The sequence below is a fragment of the Paramacrobiotus metropolitanus genome, unplaced genomic scaffold, assembly GCF_019649055.1.
Source record: "Paramacrobiotus metropolitanus isolate TYO unplaced genomic scaffold, Prichtersi_v1.0 Parri_scaffold0000036, whole genome shotgun sequence".
NCBI lineage: Eukaryota > Metazoa > Tardigrada > Eutardigrada > Parachela > Macrobiotidae > Paramacrobiotus > Paramacrobiotus metropolitanus.
In genome coordinates, this window is record NW_026570256.1 from 1,122,746 (window position 1) to 1,135,520 (window position 12,775).

Genomic DNA, 12,775 nt, shown 5'->3' on the forward strand with positions numbered 1-12,775 from the left:
AATCTGGAAAGTCCGAAAATGTTGCTGCCCTTTAAGCTTCTCCTTAATCGAGACAATACATTTTCGTTGGCGCAATAATGATTTTTTTACCATCCCATTGAACGATGTTGCTCCTAGATTTCAATTCTTTCAACAAACTAAGAAGTTAAGAACCGTTTCCGACTGAGAAAATTCTTCCGGTTCGCGGCTGACATCTTCTTTTGTCATAGCCATCCGCAGTGCGGGTTAGGAGCAGAAAGTGGTTGTACAATAAAAATTGTTAACAAAACTCATGGGATGAGCTTTTAAGATGAAAAAACATTGCAGGACTAATGAAGCAATTTTGTTTTAATTTTGACGCAAATTACGGTCGTTTCCGGGCTTATCCAATACTCAGAATAAAACGGAGAGCCTGAATTGATGCTGCATGTATCTGATGAGCCGGAATATGTCCTGTCGCTTTTAATGTGACCTTTCCTCCATTTGGTGTAAGATTGTTGTTACTTGGTTGGTGGCAATTAGGTCCGAGCCAGTAATATTTGCCACGATCCAGGTATTGCCATCTTGATTTGGAACGTAGAACTGACCCCACAAATCGTTGCCGCGGTAAATCTGCACCACGGCTTTAGAAGTTTTCAGCAGCTTTCCATTAACGTTCCTGCGAGTGTTCCAATCGTACACTATGATCTCATAGATACCAGGAAGTTGTTTCTTAATCAACGTGCTGTCGACAAGGGTGCCAGCGTAATCGTTGTGAATGTTACCATCCCTAGTGGTTTTGGAAAGCGCATGCTCAACTCGCGCTCGTTCTTGAATGCCTTCAAGAGGTCCGCTAACCACGAGCTCTAGACATGCCAGCACGTTAGATTCGTGTACACACGACCTCCTCTCATTATTATTCGGATTTCGTCGTTTGTGGTCTGGGATATCATTTGGAATTCGCTCAGGAAATACGGTCCATAACAACCGTTCACTGCGACGACTGTCAACGACTCCGTCTGATAATTTTTCCTCTAGAGAGTAGCCGTATAGTAGCCGGTTTCAAGGAATGCTCCCCACAGTCCTGATTCATCTGTTTGGTCCTCAGCAACCACAGATCCATTGTAATTTCTCAAGCCTGATCGCAGTTTTATGGATGTTCCAGCCAAATTTTTATCAGGTGCCGAACTGTCCAAAATCACTTTTTCTATAGCGTAATATTTACCGCTAAATTTTGTGCGTATGAAAATTAGTGGCTCCATAAACGTGTCAGCGCTGGAACTGATATCGTAATCAAAAACCGGAAACGTAATGGTACGGTATTCCAGCAAGTTGAAAACTATCGTATAACTGCAATTTCCTCGCAATGCTAAAGAAAATTCTCCGAAACTGTTCGTCAAAACGAAAACCCTGCGGAAAATCGCGCAGCTGTTACTGTGTAGCGTAGCGGTTAACACTGTGTTCCCAATGGATGACGCGTCTTCTACTTTTCGGGCCTGCCAGTGAAATCTGTGTTCAGACCCTGCAATGAAGATACGCAAAATTAGCAAAAGTGCACGTGGCTTGAAACAGTTTTATCTTACCAGGAAAAAGAAAAAAAAATTAGAAAACGGTTCTGCCAGTGTTTCTTTTCCTGTCTAGCTATGAAATAGCTGCAAAACTACAATCCAGCAAACCGTGCGGCTCTCAAAACACTTTCCAGTAAAACCGTCAGAGTGACAATCTGGGTCAGCGTGTTCCACAGTACCCAAAAGTGCTAAAAACAATGGGCAGGAAAACTATACGGCGGACATTTTTCGAATCGTTTTTCGGATCGGTTCTGAGAAGTAAAACCGTTGCCGAATATCTTATCCGGTCGGACGTTTATTTCAGTGACAATGGGACTTACCCTTTTCGCAAATCTGGAATTTAATCGAGGATGGTAATGGTTGCGTTACTTGCGTGGGACAGGATAGCTGGGATGAATTGTCCACCGACTGCTGCAGCGTATCCAGCTTTCCGATTATCGCCGATGTTTCGCAGGCGGGGCACTTGAGATTTAGGATTGGCGGTAGAGTAACTGATTTTGCTGATGTCTGCCATGTTTTAAATTGCTCAGTCAAAATACGGCATTCATTCCCATAACCGATGCCGGCGACTTTGCTTTCCAGTCTTGCAGTGGTTTGTTGGATAGTTTTTGAAACATTTCCTTCCAGAAGCACAATCTTCCTCCCAAAAAACACTATTTCGCCAACGGCAGAAATGACATTTCTGCTCGTGTCGCTTGCAAGTGCAAATAATTTTCCATTTTTTATAGTTTCGTTTGCATATATTTTGGAAAAATTCATTAGCCAGTTTTTCATTGTTTCCGATTGGTTTGCTAGCTTTGCCACTTCGTGTGATGCCATCCTGTGCGAGTCTTGGATTTGTGCCATAATACCTGCATTGCTTGCTAAAGTATGGTCGATATTACTGATGACCTTTTCCTTTATTTCCGCTGCTATTGTTGCGATACTTTCGACCTTTGATGCTAACTGCGACAGTTCTTCTGCGGTGTTATTGTACAGTGCTTCGATGCGAGCGGGAATATTTCCGGTGTTATGCTTAACCTGATCGATATTTTGGGTCAGGTTCATCGTTGATTCCGTTAGAGCGTTGCTAGTGTTGTCGCTTTTTGTTTTCCATTGTAACATTTCCTTGTGGGTATTATTGCACAGTTCTTCAATACGTTTACTGGCAGCTTCGGTTATGTTTATCCACACATTACTGATAGCTTCGATCTGCTTCAGGAAAAAGTAGGCGGTTCCATCCGTTTCCGGCAGGTTGATTTTTGCACTGATATCCGGCAGGATTAGACTGGTGACATGCTGCGCACTAGCCTTACTAGTGCGTATAGGAAAAGTCCGGAAGTGTTGTTGATCTCTCAACTTCTCCAAATCCAGGCAGTACATTTTTGTTGGCGCGATAATGACTTTTTCGCCATCCCACCGAACGATGTTCTTATTTGGTTTTAATTCCCTCAGTGCACTAGTTACTGCTTCGGATTGTAAAAACCCATCCGTTTTAAAAGTGATATTTCCATCCATCATTGCCTGTCGCAGCCAAGTGCGGTTGCTGAATAGATTATGCAGATGTAGTGCCATTTGATCGGGTCGCTGGCCCCCGTCCGGCCAGTACGTTGCCGCCCACATCGCGTCGGTAAATTCCCCAGTAGAGGTTATATTTCGGCGGAATATCGGCAACATCTTCATCATAAAACTGATTATTTGCTGGTCGTCAATAAATTCATCAGCTTCCAGAACCGCGCCAATGCAGTCCATTAGAACTTCATAAATCAAACTGTAGTAATCTGGCCTTTGGAGGTAGACATATGTTTGGCCAGCAAAGTGCTCTGTCAGAGTATTGAAAGCCGGGGATCCGACAAGATGGTCGTTATCGACACTTAGCGTCGTTTTCCTCGTCTTTGGGCGTTCGTACGCGAAGTGCAGGTGCACAGAAAGCTCAGCGATCGTTCGACCGTGCACTATCAACTCCCTAATGTGTTCGCATTCTAGCATGGTGGCGCAGCGAATACGCAACGGAACTGATTGTGGATGGTGCGCAATGGGCTGCCATTCAGTGGTCATCTCTTTCCACAATCCATGTTCCGTGGAGTATTGCACGTACAGCCATTTGAAAGGGACCGGTAAAATGGTGACGTTCTGGTCTCCGGTGCGCTCGATCAAGAAGGAACATATTTTCTGCAGGAAATGATAGTTCCATAATTGAATCAGCACCGTAACAGAGTGAATGTCCGTTGCATTGTTTGCTATTATCTGCACCGTGTTGGGGAGAAGAATTCCCGTCGGCAGATAGTAAAACACCGGGTTACTGGATGTCTTCGACGCATTAAAGATCTGAATGTGAAACTCGTTGTATGGAATCGTAATTGCCGGGGTCGTTAAATTTGGCAAGCCTAAAAACGAAACAGACAAAACACTGAAAAAATCCGTGCTGCAGCCTGCATGTAACGATGCGAAACGCACAATTCGCTGCCGCAAAGACATGAAATAATTTTACCTCTAGCTACGACCACAGCTGACAATAGTACAAATACCGACAGAAGCGTCGTCGGCGGTGCCATTTTGGGACAAAACAGAATTACTGACACTGTTCAGCAAAATGTTTTAAATATGTAATCATTCTTATCGGTTCAAACTTAATTTAAATTTGGTGGCGTTTCACTCAACGCAGCCTTAAAAACTGTTTTGCGCATGTTTTCTTGCCGTTCTCCGTTTTCACCACGAAGCTAAGTTGGCTCTAATTAGAAAAATGTTAGGCCAGAAGATTTTATCACATCATCGTAAGCAAGCAAGTTGGCACCCTGTCGACTTAAGGCGTGTCTTTTAACCAGCCATGCTAAGTAGCCTTTCTGTATGTAAATGTCACAAATAGTGGGCGCCTGGCTTGTTCCTTCAGTGTTACAATTGAAGTCAAAGTCGACATTTGTTGTTGGAAAATACTGGGTATCAACGAACGAAGTATTTCCTGTCACAGCCAGTTTCCGGTTCAGTGTGACTAAAATCACATGCTACGATAGCGTGATTTTAAATCATTTAGCAACTGGTCAGCGTTGCGCAGCGAATGCACAGATTTACCGTTTGCGGGTGGTGTGCTATTGCTTGCCATTCGGTTGTCACATATTTCCACAGTCCGTGTTCTGTGGAATATCGCATGCACAGCCATTTGAATGGGACCGGTAAGATTGTTACACTCGGGCTTCCGGTACGTCCCAGCAGGAAACTATTTAACTGACGCAGGAAGTCGTCATCCCATAACTGAATTCCATCGAAACTGAACGAATGCCCGTCGTATTGTTGGGGATAGTTTCAGCCGTGTCGAGAAGGAGAATCCCGGTCGGCAGGTAGCAAAAGACTGGGTTAGAAGAGGTCAGCGACGCATTGAAGATTTGAATCTGAAAGCCGCTGTATGGAATAGTAATTGCCGGCGTCGTCAAGTTCAGCATGCCTGGAACGAACTGAATTAAATACTGAATGTAATTTTTTCCATACTCTGGGCCATCCGATATATAAACATTCCGTAACTTTATGGTGAGTGAAATCGCGAGAATTCAAGTTTCAAAATATTTTTACGTTTCGCTTTGACTACAGCTGGCAATAGCACGAGCACCCGCATAAACATTAGCGGTGTCATTATTGATTATGGTATCAGCAATATCATAACACTTATTCATACAAGGGTTCAGATAGACAATGATAACATTGTTTTACAGACTCGGATTCAGATTAGTTTGGTGCTGTATCGCTGCAACGCAGCCATTTATAAATGGGTAAACCACATTTTTTATCCTCCTGCACTTTCACCGCGGAGCCAAGTTGGCTGAGAATGGAAAAAGGATAGGCCTGAAGATCTGTATCACAGCGTCCTTAGGGTACAAGGTACATCGGAATGCCTGACGACTCGGTGGGGATTAGGGAATATTGTGTGTAAATACAAAGCGGACACGCTTTGTTCTTCTATGATATGAAAGAATGCGATATCGTTATGACGTTGTTTAGCGTGCACTTTAGCTTCAAAACAAATTTTGTTGCTGTCATTCCTGATGTCAGAGTGAAGTCGTAGTTGTTTCAGAATAACGGCGATCACCGTAATTGCAGCCAGCATTACATCCATTTTGGCATGTAGAATTTTCAGATATCGTACAGAAAATAATAAAAGCGAAGCGTCCCGATTGCTTCGATTGGTTGTGCTGGCAACGCGATCTTTCGTGTTCCTGCGGCAAGTTCCAGTTGGTAATTAACAAGCCCTGCCTGGATAAAATAATTTAATGGTGTTTTCTCCCAGTAATTCATTATAGCAAGCGAAATTACATAACAGAAACAGTTTGTAAACTATACTGCTCTGAAGCGTATTGTTTACTTTAGACTCTTACAGACTGCCAACCAGAAATCATGCTTGATCAACAAAATTCGCAACACCGAGTTAAAAATAGCTCCTGTCAACCGAATATCAGTCTGCATCAAAACAGACAAACGAGCTTAGCAAGAGGTAAAGCTCCGTTTACTTCTTCGACGGTTTAAGGTTAGATAACGTCGATGCCGGCTGAACGTGTCCATCCTGATTGACAATCACCACCTGCGGCTCCGTTTGGAAACGATGCACCGCCCCGACACGTGATCCATCCGGTACGGGAGAGAATTCGACCGACGTCGCGCCGCCGTTAAACTGCGACTGTTGCCGCGGGAAGCTCAGATTCGACTCGTACGTCGGGAAATAAGGTGGATCTTTACGGGGTTCCGGCGAGAAGACCATCTGTTCCGGTGGCGACAGCGAGCTGGAGGGTCGTCCGATGGGGATGGGGGTGCTGCGTTCCGTGGCCACGGAGAGAAAAGAAGGAGTAAGGGTGTGATAACCTGGTGACGGACTGGGACTTCGGGGTAGGGGCGAGAGCGGTGAGGAAGGCGGGTAGTTGTCGTTGTCCGGGAGCATCCGAATGGGCAGATCGTAGGCGGGGCTGGGTAGGTCGCGCGAGAATGACGGGCTTCGACTTCCGTTGGGCGTTAGTGTGCCTTCAGTGGGATGATAAACGAAGCGGCTGTGGTTGCCGTGCGGACCGCCGATTTTGAACGTTCCAAGATCTACAAAATTCTATTCGATTCAGATCGTTGCGATACTGAAGAGCACCCGTTTACCATCTGATTTTGAAAACTGCCGGCTGGATGGGCTAATCGGCGGGCGGCTCCCGTAATCGCTTTGGAAGCCGGAGCCTGAAAGGTCACCAACGTATTTACTTCTTACTGATTTATTTGAATTTGTGTGGCTTTTGCTCTTCGGTACAAGGCGTAAACCTACACAGCTCAATATGTACAGACAAAAGAGCCATTAGAGACAGTACAGAGTCTGTACTGATCGAGCGGTAATTTTTGTCAATCGCTTTACATTACTTATGCACGAAATGCAAAAGGTAAGAAATAAATATTCCAGGCTGCTGCCTTGAATTCCATCATTAAATAATAAGTTTTACGTACCAGAATTATCTCCGCCAATATTTATTACGGTGCCCGAATGCGCCATTGCGTATACAGGAGAGTTTGTACTTTAGAATAATACGTGATTATTTAAAGCGATAGGATCCAGTAGCGTGCGAATCGTTCAAGACGGTTTTTAATCCGATATCGGAAGGCAGGTGGTGGGATCATAAAATGCTTTCAGAACACAGCCTAAACAGTGGCAAATTAGCAGGTTCAAGTTTAAAATAATATCATGGTGCTGATTCTACTGCTGACTGAACAGTTTTACGTTTCTCCGGCTGAAAATGGTGCTCGGCTAGCGCATTACTGATTCATAAAGCAAACAAAAAATACGGATTGTGTTTGTTTTAACGCATCATACATTCATACATAGCCACATCAAGGTAGAGCGCTTGAATGGACAGACGTTTGATATTTTCTGATACCGACATTTATAGCGGGCAGTGTTTCCATGGTCCTTTAAGGTGTGAAGTATCCCGGTACGCACGTTTTTGGTATGGTCAAGGAAGTGAAAAAAAAAACAGATTGGCCGAATGGACAGTGCGAATTGTGCGAATTTTCAAGATTATGCGTTGTTGCGCGGATGTATACTTCTAAAGTTAAAAAGAATCCTAGATTTCAATATTCTACAATTAATCAGAAGTTGCTTATCATAAATGTCCTCAAATTTGCAATTAAGGACACAACTGTACAGTTAACGCTTACAAGAAACCTAAATAATGAACATAGATAAAGAAAATTAACTGATATATCTGTATTTATTCCGTCCAAGTAATTAAATTAAATGTGTAAGTTTCGCATAAGTTTAGTTAGATTCTGTCAGTAAGGTTAATTTTTATCGGTTATGTGAGCTGTCATTGCCAAATAAATTTCATTATACGAAGTAGTAGTAGGATACGAACTATTTCATTATACGAAGCATTTAATTAAACCTTCTCCGTTTTCATTTTTTAGCCGCTGATCCATCATACTACGCATATCTTGCCACCATTTTGCTAATGTGTATTTTTATTTTATAACTGACAGTACGCACGGTGCGTACTGTTTCACATTGCCGGTAGGCAGCTTTATACAACGTACCTTCGCAACACACGTGCCGCTTAAAAGGTTTAAACGTCTGCTGGTAAATTAAAAATTCAGTCGGTTGCCGCTTATTATTCTACTAACCGGCTAATACGCATACAGGTACAGTATCTCACCGTGTTCTGTGCACAACGGATTGTTTTTCGGCTTAAAAAACACTTTCTACGCGTGGTTTATTGTATGCCAACCGGATGTAACTTGATTCCTATAAGCCATCAATTGCTGCTAGCCATTCATCTCATTGCGGATTGCTTATAATTTAAACACACCTTGCAGTAAAGCCACGCGGTACCACTTTTTAACATCTCAGTTTAAATCCTAATTAACAACCGCAGAGAACCACATTAATTTTGCCGAGTGCTTTACAAGCAAAATTAATCAGCCTTTTACAACTGATTTTTTTGCGCAAAATGGGTCGATTGAGCTTATTATTTGGATTACTGGTATCGGTTGGAATATGCACCGGAAATCCTATGCGGCAGAAGCGCAGGTAAAAATTTTCTGCAGTTTACCGTGTTTCGTTTTTAATACATCACCGACACGTACAGCTGTTGAACTTATCTAAATAAGGCCATAGGAAATTCAGTTAAATGGTTTTTTTAATTAACGAAGTATGCGTTCGCTTCTTATATCTGTAGTTGGGATTCCATATGGGCAAATTTCTTTGACTCCGCGGATGCTTTGACAAAAATAGCTCCTGATGCGTCAAAGCTTGTCGCTCCACTGAAAGCCAACGCTAACGAAACGTTGGTGGACATCACCTGCAAATATTCCGTGCACAACGTCAGAGAATGCATCGTTCCGGTCGCCTGTAGCGGAAGTCAGGTTTCTAATTGTACGGAGACCGTTTCCGGGAAAACGACCAAGACCGACGGTAAATAATTCAATATCTTGAGAGAAATTTATTAATTTGGTAAAATTTAAAAAATTCAGCTCGACATCTGTTCGCTGCACCTGGTATGCTGGACCCCTTAATCAATAGTTCAATATACAAAAAATATATTCAACAGCAGAATTATTCAGTATTAGATATACGTACTGAGTATACTCTGTATATTGTACAAAATTATGTGCTTGTGTTTTACTAGTGTATTTTGCTGTAGCAGATTCAATTTTTTTACAGGCATTGTGAAGTACTTCCAGGAATGCATTTTTACGCAGTGGTTCGCCACTTGCACACACTATAAAAACGGGTCATATGCCTGCCGTATGGCATGGCAGGGCCCCGAAGATCGGAGAAGCAAATGGGGACTGTATGCTGGGGACGTTTATACCGGTACGAAGTTGTTTTATACATATAAAAATTAATTATCTGTTCGGAATATGTGCGCATACGATTTTTCGTTGATGTTAGGCTTTTACGCCGTGGATCCAAAAACCGGATTGCGAGCCATACCATTACCAGGGGGGCGACAACAGCCTAACCGGCCTCAAGCCCCGCCCACAGACGAGGGGAAGCAACGGCAGCGCAGGGAATTTGAAATGCACGGAACGTGCTAATTCCTGTGATATGTATTTTTATGCGATTATAATAATTATTATGTCGAGATAGCGGCTGGTCAGATATGCGTACGTGGAGACGTGTAGATATCGGTATCGAGTAAAATTACATAAAGGGCTGCATCGGTGTTTGCTTTGGAATACTTTTGTTTTGCTGTTTGCCAGCGCTTTCATGTTCAACGTTTTTCGATTTTCAGCTGCAAAGAAGTACTTTAAGAAAAGGATTGAATGGCTTTATTGCCGACTAATAAAAATCACAACCTATCCTGCCAAGTACTATAGTAAAGCCAATTTATTATGTATTTTGCAGCATTCTTAATTATTTCTTGTCCATTTTATGCTTTAGCCACTACTCTACGAAATTTTTACGCGTAAGTGAGGTTTATAAACAATTGCGCCCCGAAACAGCCATACAGCGCAAGACTGAAAGCAAGAAAACGAACACAACATGCAATAAAATGGAAGCTCGAAAATTTCCGTACTTTCCCAGATGCCCGTGTTATGCATCCTCTTGGTTAATTTGCACGCGGTTTTTACGTTCTCTCGCCAAGAAGATACAAATAATCAGCGGCTGCACAAACACCGCCGAGGCGTGTATGGCATAGAAAATCTCAAAAAGCGGTCCCGGCGTCTCCACCTCCATGGCCACCATGAGAAAGAGGACATAATACGGCACCTGCAGGATGACACTCGTCCACAGGAACATCCCGGGGATCCAGTCAAAGTGTTTTATTTTGGCCATCGTTACGCTGGCTCGGCGCTTGACCGGCGTTTTCGGCTTGGATGTTTCCAGAATGGGCGATAGGTCGTCCCACGATGTGTCCATTTTTTCTTCGGTCGGCGGATATTGCTGGTTAATCAGCCAATCGGGGACTTCGCCGGCGATGACTTCCGGTTGCTCGGCGCGCCAGAAGATGGTGGTCTCGCGGCTGTTCATGCGTGAGTACGCAGGGCGGGGCTTGGTAACCATGTGCACGGTTAAGGCCAAGGCGAACAGGATGACGGAGAGGACCAGTGGATAAATCAGATCTCTAAATAAATACGTAAACTGCTGTTGATAATAAATGCTGTTAATGATAAAAATTCTTTTAAATCCGCAACCAATTCCAGCGCTTAAAGCAAGCCGAGGTATAAACCATTTGTAACCCGATACAGATACAACTAGCTGTATAAAATAGAAACTAATTAACTAATAAATAAAATATGATACATAAGGTAAATTTAATCAGGTATTAAAACACATCTAAACTATTTTAAAACGCACAAGCAGGATTATTTTAATGCTCTTCTACAATAATTACAGCACGGAACAAATCTGAACTTTGTCTAAATCAGTTACTGTAAAATACGGCTGGACACCGCATGCCATAAGACCCGTACGTGTAAATGTATACATACGCAAAGAAAACATGGTACGTGTAGGTAGTCACCGCTTGATGGCCATGCCACTGCGCAATATCAACGACACCATCTCCATAGTGGATCACAAGGAAGCCCCGACTGATCAGCCATGGTCCAGAAGATATTAGCGCGTACACCCACGGTAATGCCGTCAACACCACCGTGACAACGATCCAAAATATTCGCCGGTCATAGGTTATGGTCAGTCGCAGTAGTTGGTGCAGGCATAAGGATACTGTCACGATGGTCATCGCACAATTGAGAATCTCTTCCGCATTCACACTGAAAATTTTGCAACAAGAAAATAAATATCACGACAGTTCAAGCTACATAATTTTGCAGTAATTTAGAATGTAATATGGACCTATGGTCATGACAGTTATTATGAAAACAGCCTGGATGGATGGTAACCACCACCAGATTTGAGTTTTACCAATAAATTTATAGACACGTTCCAGAATTGTAGTATGGCGCACTGCCAGACAGTTTATTAATTACCTGTTTTATAGCGTTTTAGAAGATGACCGCGATATTATTTGAAATGTTCCTCCAAATTTTAAAGCAACGGATTTACACGTTTCTGCAGGTGTCATATGCGCCAAATACCAATTAGTATTATGTAATTTTGTTTCAGCGTAAAACACGACAATATTACGTCCATATTATGATTTTCTAGAATTAGCTAAGTGCGTTTTTTTGCGAAAGCAAAAAAGAAACTAATTATTTTAAAAAATTAAATAATGTTTACATTGTATAACATCTATCTGTATATGGCACAAATACCGACATAAGCACACCATAATTATTACATAATTAAAAATTTGAATTTTTATAAGGATTCAGCATATTACCAGAACACAAAGAATCCGTGTCCGAAGGTCCATTTTTTCTGGTACATAAAGAAAGCCTCCCAAATGTACGTCAGCGTGACGATCAGTAAATTGATAACACAGGAATTCGCCAGGAGAAAATTCCTACTGGACCATTTGTAGATGATATCTTTCTCGGTGATAAACATGACGATGAGACCATATCCATTTAGTATAATGGCCGCGATACACGAGCATATCACATACGCCAGAAACAAGTCGTACTCCCATTTATTATTGACAAAATAATCGCTGTGGTTGCCTTCCTCCTGTACATGGTAAAAGGTGTATAGTGGCACCGACTGACCGGAACTGAAATTCGATGCATGCAGTTCCGCAAAACTCGCCAGTTCAACATGGGCTATGGCCATTTTTTACCAGCAATAAATCATGATTCTTAAATAGCCGATAAAAGGTGGGTCTTCTTTTGCACCGCATAAAGTTAAAGAATTGTGTTTTCATTCTGGCTGTGTGCTGCTTTGCTTTCCACGCTTTCCGCTGCTTTGCAGTGGTGCTTTCCACACTGCAGGAGGCAATGTGGATTAAAATCAGTTGATATCGCAGTTCATCACGTCAACGATGAGCACACGTACAAGCTTGGGAATAACGTGGAAAATTTCAACACGAACGATAAACATCAAAATTTCTTCGAGCAGTCAATAATACCATATAAATGTATCAGTACAAGTACTATCTTTGAAGTTTGAAGGTATTGTACAAATATAAAGCCCAGCACAGTGTCAGCTGTGCAGTGGTCAGAACGACACAGATTAACTAGTTCTATCAGAATTAAGAGGCAATAATTAGTAACATTTATTATTACGGTTCATTCATTACGGTAAGATTGCGAAAGTTCACGAATTTAATTTAATGTTTTTGTATGGTCGTACGCTTGAACATTGAAGGGCGATACAAATGTATGTATACATAGTCGTTTATGCTACTCGTAACTGA

General features: G+C 42.4%; 4 protein-coding genes across 5 annotated transcripts; 1 reads left to right on the forward strand and 3 right to left on the reverse strand.

Moving 5' to 3' along the window:
- Positions 1 to 211: 211 nt before the first annotated feature.
- LOC129589614 (uncharacterized) lies at positions 212 to 5,215 on the reverse strand. 2 transcript variants are annotated; one of them, XM_055484430.1, is made up of 3 exons: positions 4,575 to 5,215; positions 1,847 to 3,892; positions 212 to 1,480 (listed from the first exon to the last, which is right to left on the reverse strand). In XM_055484430.1, the coding sequence occupies exons 1-3, from the start codon at positions 4,660 to 4,662 to the stop codon at positions 993 to 995; spliced, it is 2,622 nt and encodes an 873-aa protein (XP_055340405.1). In that variant the 5' UTR covers positions 4,663 to 5,215; the 3' UTR covers positions 212 to 992. The 2 variants fall into 2 exon arrangements, with proteins under 2 accessions (XP_055340405.1, XP_055340406.1); XM_055484431.1 differs by lacking the exon at positions 4,575 to 5,215 and adding an exon at positions 3,997 to 4,164.
- A 531-nt stretch (positions 5,216 to 5,746) lies between these two features.
- On the reverse strand, positions 5,747 to 7,189 carry LOC129589676 (uncharacterized). The gene is made up of 3 exons (XM_055484514.1): positions 6,966 to 7,189; positions 6,630 to 6,704; positions 5,747 to 6,575 (listed from the first exon to the last, which is right to left on the reverse strand). The coding sequence occupies exons 1-3, from the start codon at positions 7,009 to 7,011 to the stop codon at positions 5,998 to 6,000; spliced, it is 699 nt and encodes a 232-aa protein (XP_055340489.1). The 5' UTR covers positions 7,012 to 7,189; the 3' UTR covers positions 5,747 to 5,997.
- Positions 7,190 to 8,139: 950 nt separating this feature from the next.
- On the forward strand, positions 8,140 to 9,815 carry LOC129589595 (uncharacterized). The gene is made up of 4 exons (XM_055484400.1): positions 8,140 to 8,541; positions 8,690 to 8,925; positions 9,175 to 9,327; positions 9,406 to 9,815. Exons 1-4 carry the CDS (start codon positions 8,462 to 8,464, stop codon positions 9,549 to 9,551), a joined length of 615 nt encoding a protein of 204 aa, XP_055340375.1. The 5' UTR covers positions 8,140 to 8,461; the 3' UTR covers positions 9,552 to 9,815.
- A 22-nt stretch (positions 9,816 to 9,837) lies between these two features.
- LOC129589594 (uncharacterized) lies at positions 9,838 to 12,283 on the reverse strand. The gene is made up of 3 exons (XM_055484399.1): positions 11,804 to 12,283; positions 10,950 to 11,234; positions 9,838 to 10,582 (listed from the first exon to the last, which is right to left on the reverse strand). The coding sequence occupies exons 1-3, from the start codon at positions 12,190 to 12,192 to the stop codon at positions 10,051 to 10,053; spliced, it is 1,206 nt and encodes a 401-aa protein (XP_055340374.1). The 5' UTR covers positions 12,193 to 12,283; the 3' UTR covers positions 9,838 to 10,050.
- Positions 12,284 to 12,775: the final 492 nt, after the last annotated feature.

Bases quoted from the DNA above. Each gene is read 5' to 3' on its own strand.
- LOC129589594 (XM_055484399.1), bottom strand. From the start codon at position 12,192: ATGGCCATAGCCCATGTTGAACTGGCGAGTTTTGCGGAACTGCATGCA. The intron at 11,235-11,803 runs GTAATATGCTGA...CAAAATTTTCAG, and splicing joins CACGGATTCTTTGTGTTCTG to TGTGAATGCGGAAGAGATTC. The intron at 10,583-10,949 runs GTATGTATACAT...GTATTTATTTAG, and splicing joins ACGTACCATGTTTTCTTTGC to AGATCTGATTTATCCACTGG.
- LOC129589614 (XM_055484430.1), bottom strand. From the start codon at position 4,662: ATGGCTGTGCATGCGATATTCCACAGAACACGGACTGTGGAAATATGT. The intron at 3,893-4,574 runs GTAAATCTGTGC...TTTCGTTTTTAG, and splicing joins TAGCACACCACCCGCAAACG to GCTTGCCAAATTTAACGACC. The intron at 1,481-1,846 runs GTAAGTCCCATT...TCTTCATTGCAG, and splicing joins ATTCCAGATTTGCGAAAAGG to GGTCTGAACACAGATTTCAC.
- LOC129589595 (XM_055484400.1), top strand. From the start codon at position 8,462: ATGGGTCGATTGAGCTTATTATTTGGATTACTGGTATCGGTTGGAATA. The intron at 8,542-8,689 runs GTAAAAATTTTC...TTATATCTGTAG, and splicing joins CCTATGCGGCAGAAGCGCAG to TTGGGATTCCATATGGGCAA. The intron at 8,926-9,174 runs GTAAATAATTCA...ATTTTTTTACAG, and splicing joins GAAAACGACCAAGACCGACG to GCATTGTGAAGTACTTCCAG.
- LOC129589676 (XM_055484514.1), bottom strand. From the start codon at position 7,011: ATGGCGCATTCGGGCACCGTAATAAATATTGGCGGAGATAATTCTG. The intron at 6,705-6,965 runs GTACGTAAAACT...GTGACCTTTCAG, and splicing joins TATTGGCGGAGATAATTCTG to GCTCCGGCTTCCAAAGCGAT. The intron at 6,576-6,629 runs GTAAACGGGTGC...AGAATTTTGTAG, and splicing joins GCAGTTTTCAAAATCAGATG to ATCTTGGAACGTTCAAAATC.